This window comes from Eublepharis macularius, chromosome 16 (genome assembly GCF_028583425.1).
Source record: "Eublepharis macularius isolate TG4126 chromosome 16, MPM_Emac_v1.0, whole genome shotgun sequence".
NCBI classification, from domain to species: domain Eukaryota; kingdom Metazoa; phylum Chordata; class Lepidosauria; order Squamata; family Eublepharidae; genus Eublepharis; species Eublepharis macularius.
The window spans coordinates 42465499-42486005 of record NC_072805.1 but is presented as its reverse complement, the minus strand read 5'-3'; the positions used below and the strand labels follow the sequence as shown (position 1 = coordinate 42486005).

At 44.7% G+C, this 20507-nt stretch overlaps 1 protein-coding gene across 1 annotated transcript in view; it reads right to left on the bottom strand.

Moving 5' to 3' along the window:
• Window positions 1-20507, bottom strand: part of SLC6A2 (solute carrier family 6 member 2) — a 76219-nt gene that overhangs the window by 33164 nt on the left and 22548 nt on the right. The window contains exons 3-7 of the mRNA XM_055000270.1: window positions 14318-14449; window positions 9590-9830; window positions 8000-8138; window positions 6541-6675; window positions 700-803 (exon numbers count right to left, since the gene is read on the bottom strand). Of these exons, the coding sequence (XP_054856245.1) occupies window positions 700-803; window positions 6541-6675; window positions 8000-8138; window positions 9590-9830; window positions 14318-14449 (751 nt within the window). The remainder of the gene's footprint in view (window positions 1-699; window positions 804-6540; window positions 6676-7999; window positions 8139-9589; window positions 9831-14317; window positions 14450-20507) is intronic.

The window sequence follows — 20507 nt, the reverse complement described above, 5'->3', positions numbered from 1 at the left end:
GTGAGGTAGGTTAGGCCGAGAGCATGTGACTGAATCAAGGTCACCCAGCAAAGTTCCATGGCAGAGTGGGGATTTGAACCCGGGTCTCCCAAATCCTATTCTGACTCTCTAACCACTACTCTCCGCTGACTTTCCAGTTTGAAGATGGACTTCAGATGATGTCAGGACACTCACTTTTACCTAACAGGATATATGGATAGTGACAGAAATCATTTTTTGAGAAAAGAATATCTCGGTTTTAGTCTATGATATCTCCAGTTAAAGGATCGCAGATAATAGGAGCTTGAGAAAGACCTTCCTTTGACTGGGACCCTAGAAAGCTGTCGCCAATCAGAGTAGAGAATACCAAACTAAACAGATCAATGGCCGGACTTGATAAGAGACAACCATATATGTTTCTGTTTTAATCAAATGAAGCATTGCTCTATTTCAGTAGCAGAGGGTGAAAATCACAGCTCTAAGATTTACAGAACATTCAAAAATGTTCAAAGTGTCACATACATGATTGTGTTGTAATCCTTACAATAACCCTGTAAGGAAGGTCAACTTTACCAAGCATAGTTCAGCAACTGAATGGTTTTTTTATTGGCTGTGTATTGAGAGTTCTTTATTTTTTCTCTCTACAGAATGCTAAATGATTTTTCAAATCAGTTTTATAAATAAATGCGTGACAAGCATTTCCAGTCAGAAGTAACTTACCTATAACAGTTGTTGTCAAACTGATTGTAGCTGGCAAATGCAATTAAGACACCAAACCCAGCTCCTAATGAGTAGAATATCTGTGTGGCTGCATCGATCCATACCTGCGGAGAGAAAGAACAAAGAACCTGTTCATTTCGCTTTAAAAACAAAGCGCTCTTTTTTCCAGAGAATTAAAACAACTCTGTTTCCCAAAGAGCGTGAGATTGTAGCAAATTGTCGAAGATACACCCCCCCACACACACACACATCACAATTTGTAGCAAATTGTGGAAGATACGCCGCCACCCGCCCCCCCCCCCCCACAGTAGCACAACACAGTAGCACAACAGGGCATTTTTTCACCTAGGACAAAGAGCCAAGCTGCAAGTGACGCCTGACACAGGTTGGACACTTGTCAGCTTCCCTCAAGTTTTGATGGGAAATGTAGGCGCCCTGGTTTTACAGCTTGGCTCTCCATTACAGCTGCAAGACCAGGACGCCTACATTTCCCATCAAAACTTGAGGGAAGCTGACAAGTGTCCAACCTGTGTCAGGCGTCACTTGTAGCTTGGCTCAAAGTGATGTAATATTCATGAACGGTGTCCTGGTAATTAGACTACTTTCAGGTTACTACTGGTGATATCAACCCATTATCTCTTGTGAGTCACACCCAGTTTGGAGTTGAATGTGTCTCTTAATGTGTGGATGATATTATTGGGATGTAGACTGTGAACTTTTGATAAAGATTTATATTGAAACGGGATAAGGTGGCTCTAGACAAACCATTGGAACATGTACGTTAATGTATGAGTTCATTCTAGGAGGTTCTTTATTATACTGTATATTAGACTACATGAATCTCTTTGGATGATTCTTGAATATATATTTTCACTTATTGATTGGATTAGTTTCTTGTCATTAGTAAGACATCATGTTTTGTTCTTTTGACTAATTACATAAATAAAAAAATACTAGGATGAATAGCTGAACATAGGTGAGGCAGTGTTGTGTAGTGGTTAGGGTGTTGGATTTGGATCTGGGAGTCTTGGGTTTGAATCCCCGCCCTGCCATGGAAGCTCGCTGGGTGACCTTGGGCCAGTAAGTCACACTGTCTCAATCTAAGCTGCCTCACAGGGCTGTTGTGAGGATAAAATTGAGGAAAGGAGAACAAAGGGTCCCTGTTGAGGAGAAAAGGCAGTGAGTGAATGAATGAATGAATGACTAGCTGATGGTTCTGGAAGTTATATAACAGACAATGATGTTTACATCATTGACAGAAACCACGAGCAACACCTACACCGTTTCCACGCGCTCTTAAAGGGACAGCCCACTCACTGAATGCTGGCGGCTTTTCTCCAGGATTCCACACGGCATTTCCGTTTGGCTTCCATGTTTTTGGTGCCGTTTTGGGGAGCGCGGAAAGTGCGTTCCCAGAAAAGGCACCGAAAACATGGAAGCCAAACAGCCCACAGCTGTTTTGCAAACTGAGCTGTGTGGATTCCTGGGGGAAAGCTGCCATCATTCAGTGAGTGGGCCTTCCCTTTAAGAGCATGTGGAAACAGCCATATTTAGTCATTTTTATTTCTTTAATTCATCTATACCCTACTTTTTTCCCAATCGGGACCCAAAGTGGCTTACATCGTTCTCCTCTCTGCCATTTTATTCTCCTAACAACCCTGAGAGGTAGGTTAGGTTGTGTGTGTGACTAGCCCAAAATCACCCAGTAGGTTTCTGTGGCCAGAGTGGGCGGGGGGTATTCAATTTACCAGTGGCAGAAAAAGGCAGATGCAGTGGGAAATTGCCCATTGCCAGTGGGTACATAGCAACCCTAGCCTTCATAGATGTACTTGTACTGTGTACAACTGTTGTATGGTTTTAAATACAATTCATATGATACATTGTGTATGTCATTGATACCTAAAATTATTATGACTTATTAATGCATTACAAATGATGCAAATATTGAAAATAACATTGGGCAATACATGCATTTTACAGGAAAAATTCAGTGTGACGGAACAGATATGGCATCCACTGAAGCAAAAATGAAATTGGTATTTTGAGTCAAAACAGCAGGAATGTGAAATTCAAATTTAGACTATATATAATTGCGGGGGCTTTTTTTTCTGGCCTACTCAATCCCTGTCTTTTTTACATTGTTACTTTCTGAAATAAGTTCCCCCTCTCACGTTATCCATCGAACCGTCTCAGCTGTGTACTATTCACACTAAAATTAAACCAGTTCTGTCATAACAAACACTCTGCTACTCTCGTTGTGGTTTTCAGGTATGCTAAAGCTGCAGTTATCAACAGCTTTACCTTGCAATTTCAATCACACCACATCAGCACAACACCACTCGCCCCAAATATCCCTAGTTTGCTAAATAGCAGTTCCCTAGCGGTGCCAGCCAGTCTCTCCTTCTTAGCTTTGGCGTCATGGCATTGTGAAGATTATCTAGGCCTTTGGGGTAGTTTAGAATTCTTCATAACCTGCCGATTTATAGCAGAAGGAAGAGAAACAATAAGGGAATCCACAAACGTCGAAGTCTTCACAGGAAGCTCGTTGAAATGAACAATGAACTAGAGACAACATTTTCCTGCCGCAGATTCCTGATTTCACTGAGCAGTTACTGCCATTTCTTTTGAGAAAGAGAAATGCTACTTCAAACCCTAGACATCTGTCTGTCTGTGCGCAACGTCGTCTTTATCGGGGATTCAAAGATGTTATATAGCTTCCTGCTGTGGGATTTTCAGAGGCAAGGATTTGTCATTCTTTGTTCTTTTTCAAATAATTTCAGGAGGACTGGAGCCTACTCCAGAAGCTAGCAATGTTGGGTATTTGCTGGGATTGTGAAACCAACAAACATCAAAAGGTCCCATGTCCATGTTGCATAGAACAACAACAACAACAAAAGTCTGAGGATGCATGTGAGAATTCTCCGTTTGTACCTTCTGCATCTTTCAGGTTAAGGGGGCCCACCGAAAATGCCAACAGAAGACAAGAAGCTCACACAAAACGGCATTCCCAGTGCGCATGCAGCGCACTCACCCGGGTGCCACCATTTGCCCTCCTGCACAGACGGAGAGAAAGCGAACATTCCCGGGCATCCGGGTGTCTTGTGTGGGTGTGGCCTGGCCTATATAGGCCAGCCTTGCTCTCACCCTCTGTGCAGTTGCCTTTGCAAGCTCGACCCACCCTCTGCACCCTGTTTTTATGGCAGTACAGGAATAGCCGTTCACTGATCTACAGGGCCAGGTAGGAATTTTTTCACCCCTTGTCTGATTGGCTGTTGGTGGAGGGTGTTTTTCACCTACCTTGTACTGTTAGTTAGGTAGTTGTTTTTGTGTTATGTTGTGCAACTTCATGGCAGGTTAGTTTGGATAGGCAGAGCGGGCCGATGAGCACCCGGTGGCACCTCCCCATTGGTGGGGAATGGGGGTCTGTCTCGGATCAGCTGGCGGGCTTTATGGCTGCCAGCTGAGAGGGCAGACTGCCTGTGGGACCCCCTGGAAATGCCTTCCCTCGGGCTTTATGGCTGGGGTGTATGGCACTTTAAGGGGGGAACCATTCGCCTGGCTGGCTGGGTTACAGCCATGCACTGGATGGCTCGTGCCTGGGGCAGGGGGTGCTCGCCCATGCAGGTCAAGGAGTAGGTCCAGTTGACCCCTTGTCTTGACCTGTACCGTTAGTTACACCCTTGCCGTTATTAAGTTCTTAGTTAAGTTTTAGTTATCGTTTGGTCAATAAATGGCCCTGTTTTCTCCCAAGCCTTGTGTCCCTCTTTTCATTCCGTATAGAATAAAATATTGAAACCTGGCAATTTATCAAGAAAGGCCCTGAAAAATGTCATTAGGCCTCCATGGAAATGATCTGCTGAATGGACTCCCTAGGAAGAAGTGGCTCAAGTCAAGGCCAAACCAAACATGGTGGTGAGAGATCTAATTTCCTGCTTTTTAAAAAGAGTTAACAGCATCTGTCAAGAGGTCTCTTTTTGGGCAGTGCTCGTGGGGCAGGGAGGAGAGGTTAAACCTCCCTAAATTCCATTTTTTTTCTGATTGAGCTTACACAAACACAATTTATTATCCACCTTTCTCACTGGGACTCAAGGCAGATACACCCCAGAATTTAGATACCTATTAGGGTTGCTAACTCCAGGTTGGGAAGTTTTTAAAGATTTTCAGGTGGAGCTAGTGGAGGGCAGGTTTTGTGAAGGGGAGAGAGCTCAGTGGGTTATAATTCCAGAGTCCATCCTCCAAACCAGCCATTTTTTCCAGGACAGCTGATCTCTGTGGTCTAAGGTTGCCAGCTCCGGGTTGGGATTTGGGGGGGTGGAGCCTAGGGAAGGCAGGGTTTGGAGAGGGGAGGGGCCTCAGCTGGGCATAATGCCATGGAGTGCGCCCTCTAAAGCAGCCATCTTCTCCAGGGGATCTGATCTTTGTTAGCTGGAGATCAGTTGTAATTCAGAGAGATCGCCAGGCTCCGCCTGGAGGTTGGCAACACTACCTTGCCTTCATTTGTCCTGGAGGATAAATCTTCATCAGTAAACTTTGCAACATGCTTCCTCCCCAGCATTGCTGCCTACATCTCACCTAGGGGCTGCTATTAGTTCTTTTAAAAAATGCGGAGATGACCCGTTATAGACCTTCAGCCTAGATGAGTCTTCAAAATCTCCTTTACTCTCTTGAGAAACCATCTACTGCAGTCTTTGGGGAATAGAAGGCAATGGATGGAATCCATAGAGTCACTGAACCATGAATGGAAGCTTCTGTTTGCTGTCCAGGATTTGGGGAAAACACTTATTGCATTGCTGATTCTGTGAACCTGGGCAGATCATGACAGGGAGGGCAGGGAGGGTTACATCAGTGCATAATTCTCGTGGCCCTTCTTACATGCCCAGGGTCAGGCTGATCGGCACCTTGGAGTCAGGTAGCAATTTTCCACAGGCCAGTTTGGCCAGGGATCCTGGAGGTGTTTTGTCATCTTCTGGGCATGGAGCGGGGGTCACTGGGGCAGTCGGGGGGGTAGTTGTGAATTTCCTGCATTGTGCAGGAGGTGGGACTAGATGACCCTAGAGGTCCCTTCCAACCCTATGATTCGATGATTCTATGACTGCTCTTTTGGTGAGTAACTTCTGACATATCAGTGGATACAGGAAAGTCTGTGATTTTTTTATGCACAGCAACCAGAGTCATTAATGCTTGTGGATTTTCCAGGCTGTCATTAATAGAGTCATTAACATCCAAGGCTATTTCGGAAATACAGAGAACCAATCTTGAGAACCAGTAGAATAACATGACTCATTCCATTCTACTATCTTTACATTTACCCTCAAAGAAGTGGAGAGAAGTACATTCAAGCTGCAACCTTCTTCCTCTCACCCTGAGGTGCTCCTGGCAGGCGCTCGTCCTGCTGGCATTTCCTTCTTGGCGTGCAACTGGGCCAGGTTATGAAGGCTGATGCCGGCCACCAAGGCTCCTTGCCTTATACAGAAATTCCAACAAGATATCCAGGTTTGTCATCTTCATTTACAGCGGTGCTGTCGCCATATTGATGACCATAGTTCCCATCAACATCAACGGCTTCATCTCAAGTTTCTTCGAGCTGTGCTCTATCAGAATGGCATTTCTCAGGCCTCTTCACCAAAACTGGATGATCCACACTCAAGCATGGGGAACAATGGAGATAACAACCAAAAGGACTTAGGGGAAAGTTTCCAAAACAAGGGATGAGTGGCTGTGGACCGGGGTAAGAATCTTCCTTTCTCCAAAGGATGAAAAATATCCTCTCTTGGTAGTCGCTGCTCCAAGGTTAATTGGCAAGCTACCTTGCTCTTAATAAAGTGGAAATCTAATGCTTACCGTGGCTTCTTTTAATCTTCTGAAATCTATGTTGAGGTATGCTTTTATTCCATCGAGGGCACCAGGCAAAGTTAGTCCACGGATTAGTAGTACAGACAGCACAACATAAGGCAAAGTGGCCGTTATCCACACAACCTGAAAGATAATATCAATACAGAGATGATTAATCCATTTGTTGAACAGCAAAATGATGATTATTTCTGTGATGTCTTCGGCCACATTTTTTAAAAAAATTGCAAGCAATTGCAAAAAAACTGGAACAGTTCTTCCCACTTTTTATAAGAAATTCCTAAGCAGAATGCATCTTCATAAAGGAAATACATCCAAAAATCAAGTAGGATTGCCAGCTTCCCAGTAGTGCCTGGAGATCTCCCAGAATTACAACTGATCTCTGGAGTAGAGAGATCAACTCCCCAGAAGAAAATGGCTGCTTTGGAGGCGGGACTCATACACTGCTGAGGTCCCTCCCCTCCTAAACCCTGCCCTGCCCAGGCTCCACCCTCAAAATCTCCAGGAATTTCACAACCTGAAACTGGCAACCCTAATCATAAAAGGGCTGAGTGTGCACCACAAACACAAACACATACACAACTAGAGGGCATGAAAAGGCATTGGAAGGCTTTTCAGTTTCTTCCTCATTCCACGATTCACACTATTTATATTTACATCTATTTATTAATTTAGTATATTTTTATTTTGCCCTTTCTACAAGAAGCTCAGAGTAATGCACATGATTCTCTTCCCCTTATTCATTTTATACTCACACCAACCCTGCAAAGTAGGTTAGGGTGAGAGAGAATGACTAGCCAAAAATAATCCAGTGAGTGGGAATTTGAACCTTGACACACGTGTGTGCATGCACACACAGAGTGTACGTGTTATACTGGGCCAACCCTTCTCTGCTAATCTCTGTCCTATCAACTCACAAATCACACCAGTCCTAGACTTCGTATTCTTTGGGGGTTTGGCACTTCAGAATATTTGGAATGTTCATAAACATCTCAGCAGCTGAGCGAATGCTAGAGTGAGTGCGCATCTTTCAATATAAATCCAGAGCTCTTATAGCCAACCCGTAAAGAGCAGTCAAAGACAGCAGGTTGTGTTGACTTGAGGGTTTCCAACACTTCTTCCTCATGTTTCTGATTCTGAGAGGTATATCCGCAAAAATGTTGTTTTTATTCGGTATCTCATGCATCCTTCTGGGACCATAGGAAACGTCATAAAGAATTGTTCAGAGTCGGCTTGGACTTCGTAAATAAACATCTATATACTTCTTAAAGATAGAGGGTTTAATCTTATGACTCCCTTCTGCTTGCTCTCATGGAAAACTCTCCTTCTACAAGTGCAAAATTCTTCTCTTTAGCAGAAGACACTCACAGGATCCAGCCCACAATGTACAAGATGCCATCAATACTTTCGTAACATACATTTCTATATTTTTGGAGAATATTTATCATACCTTTCCTGATGTCTTCACTCCTTTCCACAAGCTAAAGAAAACAATGATCATCACCAACAAAAGACACAGTAAGAGTTCCCATCTGGGAAAGCCAAGGTCGCCAATCCCATGGCTTTCGTGAAGATGTAATATTCGTCGTCTAACCGAAAAACAGGAGGGGAAAACACATTATCAATCGACGGATCCAACTCTTCATTTTTAGCCCAACTTTTCTGTAAAGAGTTTGGGGCAGCATTCATGGCATACATTTTATCCCACAACAACAACAACCTGGCAAGGTAGGTCAGGTTGACAGAGATTGGCAGGCGCAAGACCGAGTGAGGTTCATGCCTGGAGGGGGAGGAATTAGACCTCCCAAGTCTTAATTCAGCATTCTAACTATTTCAGCCCACTAGCTCTCGTCACTGAACGTTTGGAACAGAAACTTTGCATCTAGCAAACTGAGAAGCAGAGAGAGGAGAAAAATGTACAGCTCGCTGGATTTCATAAACAGTGACAAGTAGCTTCATTTATCTTATCAATAATGATAAGAGGTGCAAACATAACAGACAGAAAGAGTGGACAATTAGATCTCCCTTCACTGAATATTCCAGTGTTTTCTCTTTTGAACGATGTTGAAAAAGTATGTTCTTCATGGCACTGTTTAAGGATATGAAGCCTAAACAGGAAACAGAGTTTAAAAGACCGTGACGTACCTCGATAGGATGTGCCCATATTGTTTTACAGTCTTGGTCTTTAAGCGAGAGCCAGACAAAACAAATGGAACCCTCCTCCCCATCGGAAACATGTTGTGTAGCAGTCAAAGATTCATTGATTTGAGCCACATGACATTTATGGTTTGGGATAAAATATAGCCTAGCTGCTGCTCTAAAGCCTCTTTTATTGCACAAAATGGTGTGTTTCCACCAAGGCTCAGCTTAAAGAAATAGATTCATGTGGGTCTGCAGTAGAACAGTAGGATTTGAGTTCAGATGCACATTAGAGGCCAACTAGATTTCCAGGATATGCGCTCTGACTCTTGAAAAGCTCATATCCTGGAAATCTAGTCGGTCTCTAAGGTGCACCTGGATTCGAATCTTGTTCTTAAAGGAATAGTTCATCACATCAACTGTTCCTGGTTTGTACTACTGTTTCATGTTGCAGGTGGGAGAACATATGATTTCCCCTTTATAAAGATTTCTGTGCACTTAGGGGACCAGACACCACCCTCCTAGGTCACACACCAGCATGAGCCCAGCCCACAGGTCTCTGGTCTCTGGTCCTAATACCACAGACAGATGGTATTTAATTGAGAGATTTCTTTCTCTGGCTCTGCAAACCGTAAACCAAGGTACTTTCCTGAGACAAGGGTGGAAATCAGAAAAAACAGAAAAAACAGAAAAAAAATTTTCCACCTTGCTGGAGAAAAGGTTTGGGGGTCAATGCTTGCTCCAGATTAGAGGCAAGCACTCTCCAAATTCATATATTCTAATCCACAAAAGCTGATTGCTGCTATTCAATCTTATTAGTCTTAAAGGTGCCACATTACATTTATTTCGCTGCAACAGACTTAACGTGGCTATCCCTCTGGAACTGGGAAACCAAACTTACTCATAAAATTCAGCTGCAGGTGTGATTTTGTATTTGGAGTACGAGGTGCCACTGGCAAACACCGACATGTTGACGAGTCTGGGGTCTGTGCAGTTGACACTATTCCAGGGATGGTCGCACCTTGTCCAGGGCAGCTCCCCCAGTGTGAAGGATGAAAACAGATAATACAGAGACCAAGCTATGATAACGTTGTAGTAGAAACCCACGTAAAGAGCTATGAGTATCACAGCATAGCCTGTACCTGAAGACAAATGAAAACCAGAAAAATGAATCACATATTACCTGACAAAGGAGCAGGGCTTTTTTTCAGCTGGAACACGGTGGAACAGAGTTCTGGAACCTCTTGAAAATGGTCACATGGCTGGTGGCCCCGCCCTTTGGTCTGCAGACAGAGGGCAATCTAAACTTCCCTCTGTCTGGAGATCAGGGGGCGGGGCCACCAGCCATGTGACCATTTTCTCCGAGGGCAACCCACTGAGTTCCACCACCTCTTTTCCCAGAAAAAAGGCCCTGCAAAGGAGTGTGACTATCGAAAGCTTATACTCTGGAAAATCTCATTAATCTTTAAGGTACTGCTGGACTTGAACCTTGCACATCACATATTACCAAAGACTATCTTTCCAAGATGGATACTACTACTAATAACAATGTGCTTATAGACTCTTCTAGACAGATAAAGTCCTCCTCATTCAGAGCGGTGAAGAAAGTCAGGATTGTTTATTATAATATAATAATTCCACACTAGGTCTTATCAAAAAAAGTTCACTATTAACAAATTCCACAATCAAGTGCTGGGGCAGGGAGAGAAGTACGGGAGAAACATCACTGCAGTATCTAAGCAGAGCATTTCCCCACCTGCTCATCCTGTCTCCAGGAATAAACTTGACCTGTGGCTTGTGCCCTTGAATGAGAGGGATCTTTGGAATCAAGAAGGGTTGCCAAGCTGTGACTGGCAACCAGCAGGAACTTGCGGGTGGGGGCATGGAGGCAGGTCTGGAGTCGCATGCACCATGACATCACTTCTGAGGAAAACCGGAAGTAACATCATGGTGCTGTAGAGTTTCTGGTGACTCCTAGATAGTCTTTCTTCTTCCTTTCTCCTGGAGATTTGCCCTGTTTCCTGCTAATCATTGGCAGTCTGTGGAAAGTTGCAAATCTCCCAGAGATTTCCCAAGGAAAAGGCTTACTGGGTGTGCTCCTGGTAGAGTGCAACAACAACAACAACAACTGTGCTTATCTACTGCTCTTCCTGAAGTGATATCATCGTGCTGGTCATACGCTTTGCTTTCCTGGGGTCAATTTTGGCCTGAAATGGGCCAGAATTAACTCCGTGTGAAGTGCGGGAGCAGGTCTGTACCCAGTGTGATGAAGTGATGTCATTGTGCAAGTGCCTGGAGTGCAAAGAAGCAGGCCCGGTGCCACCATTGAGGCCGTGAGGTGGGGGTCGCAGGTGCCGCAAGGCCAGAGGGGGCACTGGAGGGGGTGCTGGGGGCAGATGCGCATGCCATGGGGCTGGCGTGCCTGGCCTGTGCCGCCGCCGCCGGCCAGCCCCATGCCACCACCACCACATGCCCCCGGCTGGGCGCAGCAGCCGTGGGCCAGGAACGGCAGGGAACCAGGGCAGCATGTGGAGCGCAGGCAGCCTCCTTGCTCCACCCCAGCCACCCGCCGGCCAATGTCCCCAGCTTTACTGCATGATGACATCATCACACAGTCTGGGGGGCACGCATGCACACTGTGTGCGTGCACACGAAAGGGTGGACGCTGGCAGCAGAAACCCTGGTGCCGGCGGTGCAAAGAAGCATGCACGAAACACAAGGTAAATGTCAGATTCCCCCCACACACACACACACAACACACCAGGAGGGTATAGGGTGACATGACATCATATCCAGGTTTTCCTCGGAAGTGATATCATGTCTTGAGTGATGCAGGCATTTAAAAAAAGTTATTCTCCCATCAAGCAACAAGAGTTTCTGCTAGGAAGCCTCCTGCTATAGCGGTAGGCCTGGCAACTCTAAACTGAGGACTGGTCCAGGTTAGATATTTTCTGTGTTTTATTTAATTGTATATTTTTCTGCTGTATTTATTAACGTTGTAAGCTGCTCTGGTCCCTTTGAGGGGAAAGTGGTAAATAAATATTCTATATAAGTAGAGTATTTTTTTAATTAGCATATTGTTTAAACCACCTTTCCACTCCAGGGTTCTCAAGTCAATTTGGAGCTAATTAAACACACAAATGATGACAAAACATTAATATGGGGCAATGTGAAACAAGCTAAGAAGTGCAAAGGAATTGACTTCAGATAGGGTTGCCAAGTCTAGATTGGGAAATTCCTGGAGATTTGGGTGGGTAGAACCTGGGGAGAGAACGGTTTAGGTAGTGGAGGGACCTCAGCTGGGTATGTTGCCATAGAATCTACCTTCCACATCAAGGCTGGGAAATTCCTGGAGATTTGGGGGGTGGAGCCTGAAAAGGGTGGGATTTGGGGAGAGGAGGGGCCTTGGAATGGTATAATGCCATAGAGTCCACCCTCCAAAGCGGCCATTTTCTCCAGGGGAACTGATATCTGTCACCTGGAGATCAGCTGTAATTCCGGGAGATCTCCAGCCACCAACTGGAGGCTGGCAACCCTACTTCCAAAGCAACCATTTTCTGCAGAGGAAGTGATTTCTGTCACCCAGAGATCAGCTGAAATTCTAGGAGATCTCCAACCACCACCTGGACGCGGGCACCCTTACTGCAGTAAGAGTTGCCCAAACTCTATCTGATCTAGAGGCCGTCCACATAAGGAAAAGACTTTAGTTTAATCTGCAAAACCTACAGGGATGGCATCAGCTTCAGAACCAGGATAAGAGAGTCCCACACTCTGAGAATGGTGGCTGAAAAGGCCCTACTGCCAATCTAATCTCAAGTAAGACTAGTTCTAACTGAAAGGCACTAAGCATTGATCTTAGGGCCAAGCTACAAGTGACAAATGACACTTGAACAGCAAGTGGATTGAGTGGGGGGCAAGTGAACAGGGAGAAATACACTTGCTGTTCAAGTGTCATTCGTCACTTGTAGCTTGGCCCTTAGAGCTCAAAAGGGACTTAGAAAAGATTCACCACCAGTTCAAATACATTAAAAAAAAGCCAAGGGTGCCATGTTAAGTAACCCTTGGTGTTAAATGACCCAGTGATCGCACCCGGGAGATTTATCAGATTGTGGTCCATTAAACCTGGACACAGCCTGCTATTTACTTTTAGCTGCATGCCACCCAAGTGGCTAAAATCAGTTCTCAAATCCAGTAATTTGAGTGAACACTTCCATGGTGATTGCAGGGTACATTCCTAACACTGAACATTAAGAGAGGATATCATTAGCACGCGGGATTTCAGAGCACTGCCATTTATAGCTAAAATTAGCCAATTGTCTTTTTATCTTTTTTTTTGGCTTCTCTTTTGCAGAGGTTATCATTATTATTATTATTAATTAGAGGTAATAATCATCCACGTTAGATTCTCAAAGTCACCCAGAGTGCTGGAAATCTGGAACGTCAATTGCTCACTCTAAGCTGTGACCTCAGACAACTGAGCCCAATTTTCTTCATTGTCAGAATTTAAGTAACAGCCATCTTTTGAACATAGGCTCAAAAGGTACCCAAGCTGAAGGGGCAAAATGCACACAGCGCCAGCCCAAACATTAAACAAGGTGAGATGCAAGCTTTTGGAGAAGCCAAGTGTCAACTACTCTCATTTTGTGTGATCTCTATAAATGACATCATCGGCCAGTGTAGCTCATTTCTGTCTAATGTGATTGACAGTAGTTTTTCCAGATCTCAGACAGAAGTCCAGCCCGGCTCTCTAAGGTCCTTTTAACAGGAGATACGAGAATTAAGCCCAGAACCGTCTACACACAAACCTCTAAGCAATGACTGTACCCATAAACTGAACAAATCAAAATCATTATTTGTAGGAGTGCTGGGCCCTGACCTGGATAGCCCAGGTGAGCCCAATCTTGTCAGATCTCAGAAGCTAAGTAGAGCTGGCCTTGGTTAATAATTGGAAGGGGGGCCTCCAACATAGACCAGGGTTGCAGAGGCAGGCAATGGCAAACCACCTGTTAGTACCTTGCTTTAAAAAGCCCACCAGGGGTTGGCAGAGTCAGTTATGACTTGAGGGCATTATCCACACCACCAATAGCATAGGATGCTGTTAACTGCATTGCTATTCAGGGAGCTGTTTGGCGGCAGGGCCTTGACACGTTGATGTCACTTCCAGAAGATTCAGAAGTTATGTCACGACACTCTGGGAATCCCACAAACCCTATGATAAATAGTGATTCCTAGGGTGTGATGGGAGGAGGCCTGCTGAATCCAATCTGGAAAATTCCTGGAGATTTTGGAGGTGGAAGGGTGGAGTTTGAGAAGGGAGCTCAGCACGGATGTGATTCCATAGAATCCACCTTCTGAATTCACCATTTTCTCCAACGGAACCGGTATCCGTATGGAGATTAGTTTTAATTTGGGGAGCCCCTACCTGGCACTTGGTATCCTCAAGGGGTCAGTGAGAGCAAAGAGACAGCAACGTTGTTTCTTGGCCAGTTTCCTGCTGCTGCTGAGAGCAGTAAGAATGCGTAGTGGAGGCCAGGGGCAGGAGTTGCGATACCTTCCAATGCAAACAGAGGCAATGTGTTCTGTACAAATGAGGTCTTCAAAACATCAGAGGAAGAAACCTGGAACTTACCTTTAAAAAGCGGACAGATTTTCCAAACAGTGGCCGCACCTTCTCTGTTATACTGGCCCAGAGCTAATTCCATATAGAACAAAGGCATGCCAGCAATGATGAGGAAGAGGGTGTAAGGGATGAGGAAGGCACCTGGAAAGAGAGAAGCACAAAACACATCTTACCCGCTGGCCAGTTTTGCTTTGGGCTCTTTTGTTCCTCTGTTGTTGGGGGAGGATTTGGCAGCTGGACTCTTAACGCAATGACAGACATGACCACACGGTGGGGGGATGTGTTGTGGGCCAAACACAGCTGGTGTGGGTGCAACAGTTCCATTACTGTATTGGCATCTTTAAAAGCCAATACAGTTGCAAGTTTAAATATTGGCATGTGTACAAGCAGGCCAAATTTCCCAAGTGGGAACAGACCACTAGAAGCCCAGCATGTGTGGCAGTGGGGGTAAACATGCAGCCCTGTGGCTTCTCAACTGGCCCCACTCCTGTCCTGAACCCGAAATCCAACTTCCCTTGTATTATGCATAAACATGGTACCCAGTTTTTATAGAACTGTTGAGTTTCATAGAATTATATGTGGAAAGTCGTATGAAGAAAGTTTGATGGAACTTCTGGAGAGACTTGGTAGAGGTTTATAAAAGCATGCATGGGGTGGAGAAAGTGGATCGAGAGAACATTTTCTCCCTCTCCCATAACACTAGAATTCAGGGGCACCCAGAGAAATGGTTGGGAAATAGGTTCTGGATAGACCAAAGGAAGTAATTCTTTTTTAAACCGTAGATTTCACTTTCCAATGGAGACTGTAGGTTTACCAGCTTCCAGGTGGTGGCTGGAGATCTCCCAGAATTACAACTGATCTGCAGGCAACAGAGGTCATTTCCTCTGGAGAAAATGGCTACTTTAGAGGGTGGACTCTATGGCATTATATCCTGCTGAGGCCCCTCTCCTCCCAGATGTCACCCTCTCCAGCTCCACCTAGAGTTGCCAGCTCCCTCAATTTTCCCACTGGGAGGGTGGAGTCCCTGACACTTACCTTGTGCCGGGCATGAAGTTATTCACGCACATGCCTCAGGACCGACGTGATGATGTCATTTCTGGAAGTGACATCACTGTGTCGGCTGCATGAGCACTCCCACGCTCCGCATGGGGCTGATATGGGCCATTTGGTGCCCAAATTGGCCGCAAACGAAGCGCGAGAATGCTCCCATGGCCAGTGCGACAACATTGCTTCTGGAAGTGACGTTGCTGCACCTGTTGGGAGCGCACATGCGGCGCACGTTCCTGAAGTGCCTGCCAGTGGTGGGCAACCTCCAGGAGCTTGCTACCTCCCGCCAATCACTGGGCGATCGGCAGATGAGGGGGCAAATCCCTGGAAGTTTGCCTGCCATCAGCGGTCACCTGCGAACCCTTCCCCCACCCCAAAATCTCCAGAGCTGGCAATCAAGCCACTAGCACAGATGGCTTTAAAGTGGTGGTGGTGGGGTTGCTTGAAAGATTCATGGAGGGGAAGACCAGCAATGTCCACAACCGGACATGGTGACTGAAGGGAGCTTCCATCTACAGAGGCAGCAGGCTTCTGAATACCAGTGCTGGGACAGAGGCAGCAGGAGGAGAAATGGCCTCTATGCCATTTTTGGGGGGCCCTCCAGGGCAACTGGTTCTCTGCTGTGCGAACCAGGAAGCCAGGCCAGATGCACCACTGATGCAGCAGGTTCTTCCTACGTTCTAAAAACTGAATTGCTTGCCAGTGCTCTTAGGTCTCTAGTCTCAACTCAAGGGGAAACCAGCTACTAGAGATGAAAACTGGGGCCCAGCACCAGTCCACTTATCCTCATGACAGGGGGAGAGGGGGGGCGGTGCTTACCTTTTGGGGGCTCCTATGATACTTCTTGGGCATGTGGCATTGCTGAGAAGTGACGTCATTCTGGAGGCACTAGCATGGGCATGTGCTTTGCAGCGGGCTGATTGGGGCCCCAAACGGGCCCAATTTGGCCAGTTTGGGACGTAAATCGGCCTGCTGCAAAGTACAGGCGCACTCTCGGAACAGCACAATGATATCACTCACAGGAAGTGATGTTGTTGTGCTGCCCTGGGAGTGCAATCAGGAGGTCCATTCCCACACCTTTCCTCCCTGCTGGTCAGGTAAGTGCCCCCACCGGGGGAATGAGATCCCTATCTGCGCTACCTGAAAAACTCAACAAATCCTAAACTGTTGTCTAGATAAAATCATCGCTTTCTCTCACCTGTCTGCTCATGTGTTCTGGATAGTCAATGGGTGTTTATTTTATGGAACTGTATTTGTGCTACTCTGTGTGTGTAGTAGCGGGGTGGTTTCATACAGCTAGATGGTAGCAACATGAATGCTTGACTGAGTAAATTCATTTATGTGATGCCTGTCTTCTCCGGAAAACATATGCATTCTCCCATCAGGACAGGGCTAATTTAAATATCAAAGTGTAACTAGACTTAATGGGAGGATGTTGAAGATCAAAGAAAAGAGACCTGGACAGATTGCATGTATCTGTTTGGGGAGTTTATGGAAGCAGCAACCAACACACACACACACAACACAATCCAAGATGAACTAACTGTAAGATTTATCGCTGTCGTGCAAACGGTGGAATGTCAATCAGTGTACTGTTTGGACTTGCCCACAAAATGTATTTATTTATTTATTTGATTTATAATCCGCTCTCCCCTCAAGCAGGCTCAAAGCCCATGACAACGTAATAAATATATATAATAAAAAATTAAATAAAAACACTAAAATTTCTGACTAGTTCACCTGCCTAAACCTACCTACCCCTCTTTATATGTTACAGCACACCTACAGGTATGTGTGTATATCTGTTTGTAGGAAGGAGCCTGGATATTTATATGGTTTCATTCTCATGTTCAACTATACATGCACTGAATGTAGCTTGAGGATTACTCAACGCACATATGAAGAAAAATCAAGTGTACGCTGGCTTGCTTACCCCCTAAAAAAGAAAGAACCAGAATCTGCTAAGTTTCCTCTCTTGATTTGTTTTTAGCTCACTATAAGATGACAATTACTGACAACACAGGGAAATGTTTAATTTAGTTACTTATAATTTCAGCGTGCATGTTTGAGTGGAGTCCACTTCTCGCAACTTGCTAGATGAGTGGACACTAGACCTCATTAGTAAGTGGTTTAAAAAAATTAAATATGTCTAAATCTGTCCAGCATGATTCATTCATCAGCAACAGGCCAAACCATTGAAACAGAAGAACTTCTTTGTATACACAACGGTATAGGGCATTATTTAGAGAGAATCACAGAGCAGATTAAAAGGTCAACAGACTGCATGAAGAGGAACATAAGGGCAGAGATAGGGCCGTATTATTCCTAAGGCTGACTAGGCCGAAGCCTAGGTCAAGGCCATATTATTCCTAAGGCCGACTAGGCCGAAGCCTAGGAGCCCCGCAGGGACTAGGAGCCCGTCATTTTTTTTTGCTGAGGCACACCCCAACATAAATTACAAGTAATTGATTCTCTAATATAACCTCTAGTAATAAGATAATTAACTGATTCCTTGTTGAAGTGAAACAAATTGTCTGTTATATTAAACAATTATCCATAAATTATATATTTTAATAAATAATAAAATTTAATTCAATTCAACAAATTGAACTATTATACCCCCAAAATGTGCTTTCCTGAAGAGTTCTACTCTACCCGAGCACCTTCGAAGATGAGTATGGTTGCCAAGCTCAAGCTGGGGTCTGGACTTGCCCCCAAACTGCAACAAGACTACAGAGATTGGTTCCCTTGGATGAAACAGCAGTTTCAGAGGATGGACTCTATGGTATACCATCAATACTAGAAGGAAAAGAAGTCCTAGAATGGCACTGCATTCCCAGTGAGTTTTCTCAACCCAAGCTTTGCCTTACCTATTTAGTGGTGGAAAGTGCTATCAAATAATAGTTGACTTATGGCAACCCCTAGTGGGGTTTTCATGGCAAGAGACCAACAGAGGTGGTTTGCCATTGCCTGCCTCTGCAACCCTGGTCTTTGTTGGAGATCTCCCATCCAGTTACTAACCAAGGCCGACCCTGCTTAGCTTCTGAAATCTGATGAAATCAGGCTTACCTGGGCTATCCAGGTCAGGGTGCTTGCCCTACTTAGGTACTGCCTCCAAATCTCAAGGAATTTCCCATGCCAGAGTTGGCAACCCAAAAAGAAGAGTGGTATTGAATTTTTTTTAAAAGTATATGGGGGGGGGTGAGTTTATCCTATTTACATGTCCTAGAGCAGCAGTAAGAAAGCAAGAAGCTGTGAATGGCTAGTATCATATCACCCGATGTTTTAAAATGAAAACAAAGTACATACTCAAAGCCATGAATGTATATATGTATATTGATGTACATATATGTCACACAGTACCTATTCAAGCCATGTTCGAATATCCAAACTTCTGTGGTTTAGACTGTCATTCTTCAATAATAGCAAATTTCCCCCCAATAATAAAACCAATACAGGCACCCAGCACTCTTTAACGGCAGGAATGGCTGATGAGTGAAAAGCAAGGGTGGTTTCCTCAATTTTTAGGGTTTTTTAAAATGCATTTCACAGAAAATGCTAATACTCTTTATAGTGTGAGCCAATTTGGTTTTCAGAGCAATAAAAATACCGAACAAATGGGTGAATGAACCTCATCCCACATCCTTTCTAAACAGAAAACTACTAGAGGAGGAGAAATAAAAATAGCCCTTTAAAAAAAGAAAGAAGGGATCTCTGAGAGTCATTGTGTTCAGGTGAAGTCAAATGCTTAAAACATCTTAAAGCAGTTCGAGGCGAGAGTCAAGCCACCTTTCGAGGGGATTAATGTACAAGCCAATAGGAGGTCGGTGAATTAAAATTCTGCGAAGAGCAGAATCAAATACAAATGCCAACAGCTCGAGATAACACTTGAAGTTTGTCTTGCTGGGAGGCAACATCAATCTTGTTTTAACTCATCGGTGGCACTTCTGGAGCTAAGCAACAGGCATAGAAACTGCTTCTCTGGGAACTTTGGTTTTAGTACATCCTTCCTTGGTTTCTTCCACACAGAGGCAATTCTTTGCGAATCTCTCATTTCTGCTTCCAAGTGCAGAGGGAATGGAGCATCCACACAGCAGTTTCCCTTGTGTTTTCCTTGCCTTGGCTCCCACATCTGCCTCTCACAAACATAAATAACAGCTTTTGGGCGGCTATTTAAAAAAAAAATCAGTAATTTGCTGTGTGCAATCGCTTTATAATGATCCATTGCAACAACGTACTAGTTCCAAGTTTGTTTTTTAAAAAACATACATTTCTTGCCCTTTTCCTTGTGAAGGAACAGCCTGTATCTTTCCCCTTATAGCTCAACAACGTAAAGGGCAGGAGACACAGGGCCAAGCTACACATGACGAATGACACTTGAACGGCAAGTGGGTTGAGTGGAGGGCAAGTGAACAGGGAGAAATACACTTGCCATTCAAGTGTCATTCGTCATGTGTAGCTTGGCCCTTAGAGTGCAATTCTAAAAAGAGTTACTCTAATCTAAGCCCATTGAAATCCATGGACTTAGACTGGAGTAACTCTGCTTAGGACTGCACTGTTAATTCATTAAAAAATGAAAAGTAGAAACTAGTACAATAGACTGTTATAACGTTGCTGTGCTATGACAATCTGCTTTGCAAAGGGGAGGGGTTATAGCGCCTGTGGGGGCTGAAATAAGACAAATGGTGCCAGTGCGGGTGGGACTATAAAAATGCACACCTTCCTATCTATTCAGCATCCACACATGCTTTCCGTGTGATGTTTTCAAATATATTTAAAGCAGGTTTGGGGAAAATCACAGCAAAGGGGGGGGATACATGGAAATAGGAGGAATAGACGACGAAGTCACATGCATGTTTCTGAAAATAACACTGCAGTAAGGAAGCAAAGGTGGAGCGAAACCTCCATGTGGAAGCAGCCCTTCTCTCACTAGCTTGTTGCTTTGAAATGTCTAGTATGCCCAAAGCCCATGCTTGAAATCAAAGAAACAAGTACCTATTAAAGGGGTTTTTTTTTAATGCACACTTAGCATTTATATAGCAATTCTGGAATTTTGTAAATGTTTCTGAATGAGAAAACACTAGGAATTGGCCTCCTCTAAGACCCCACCGGCGAAGCAATCAGAAGCCTGGAGGAATGGACACAAGAGGAG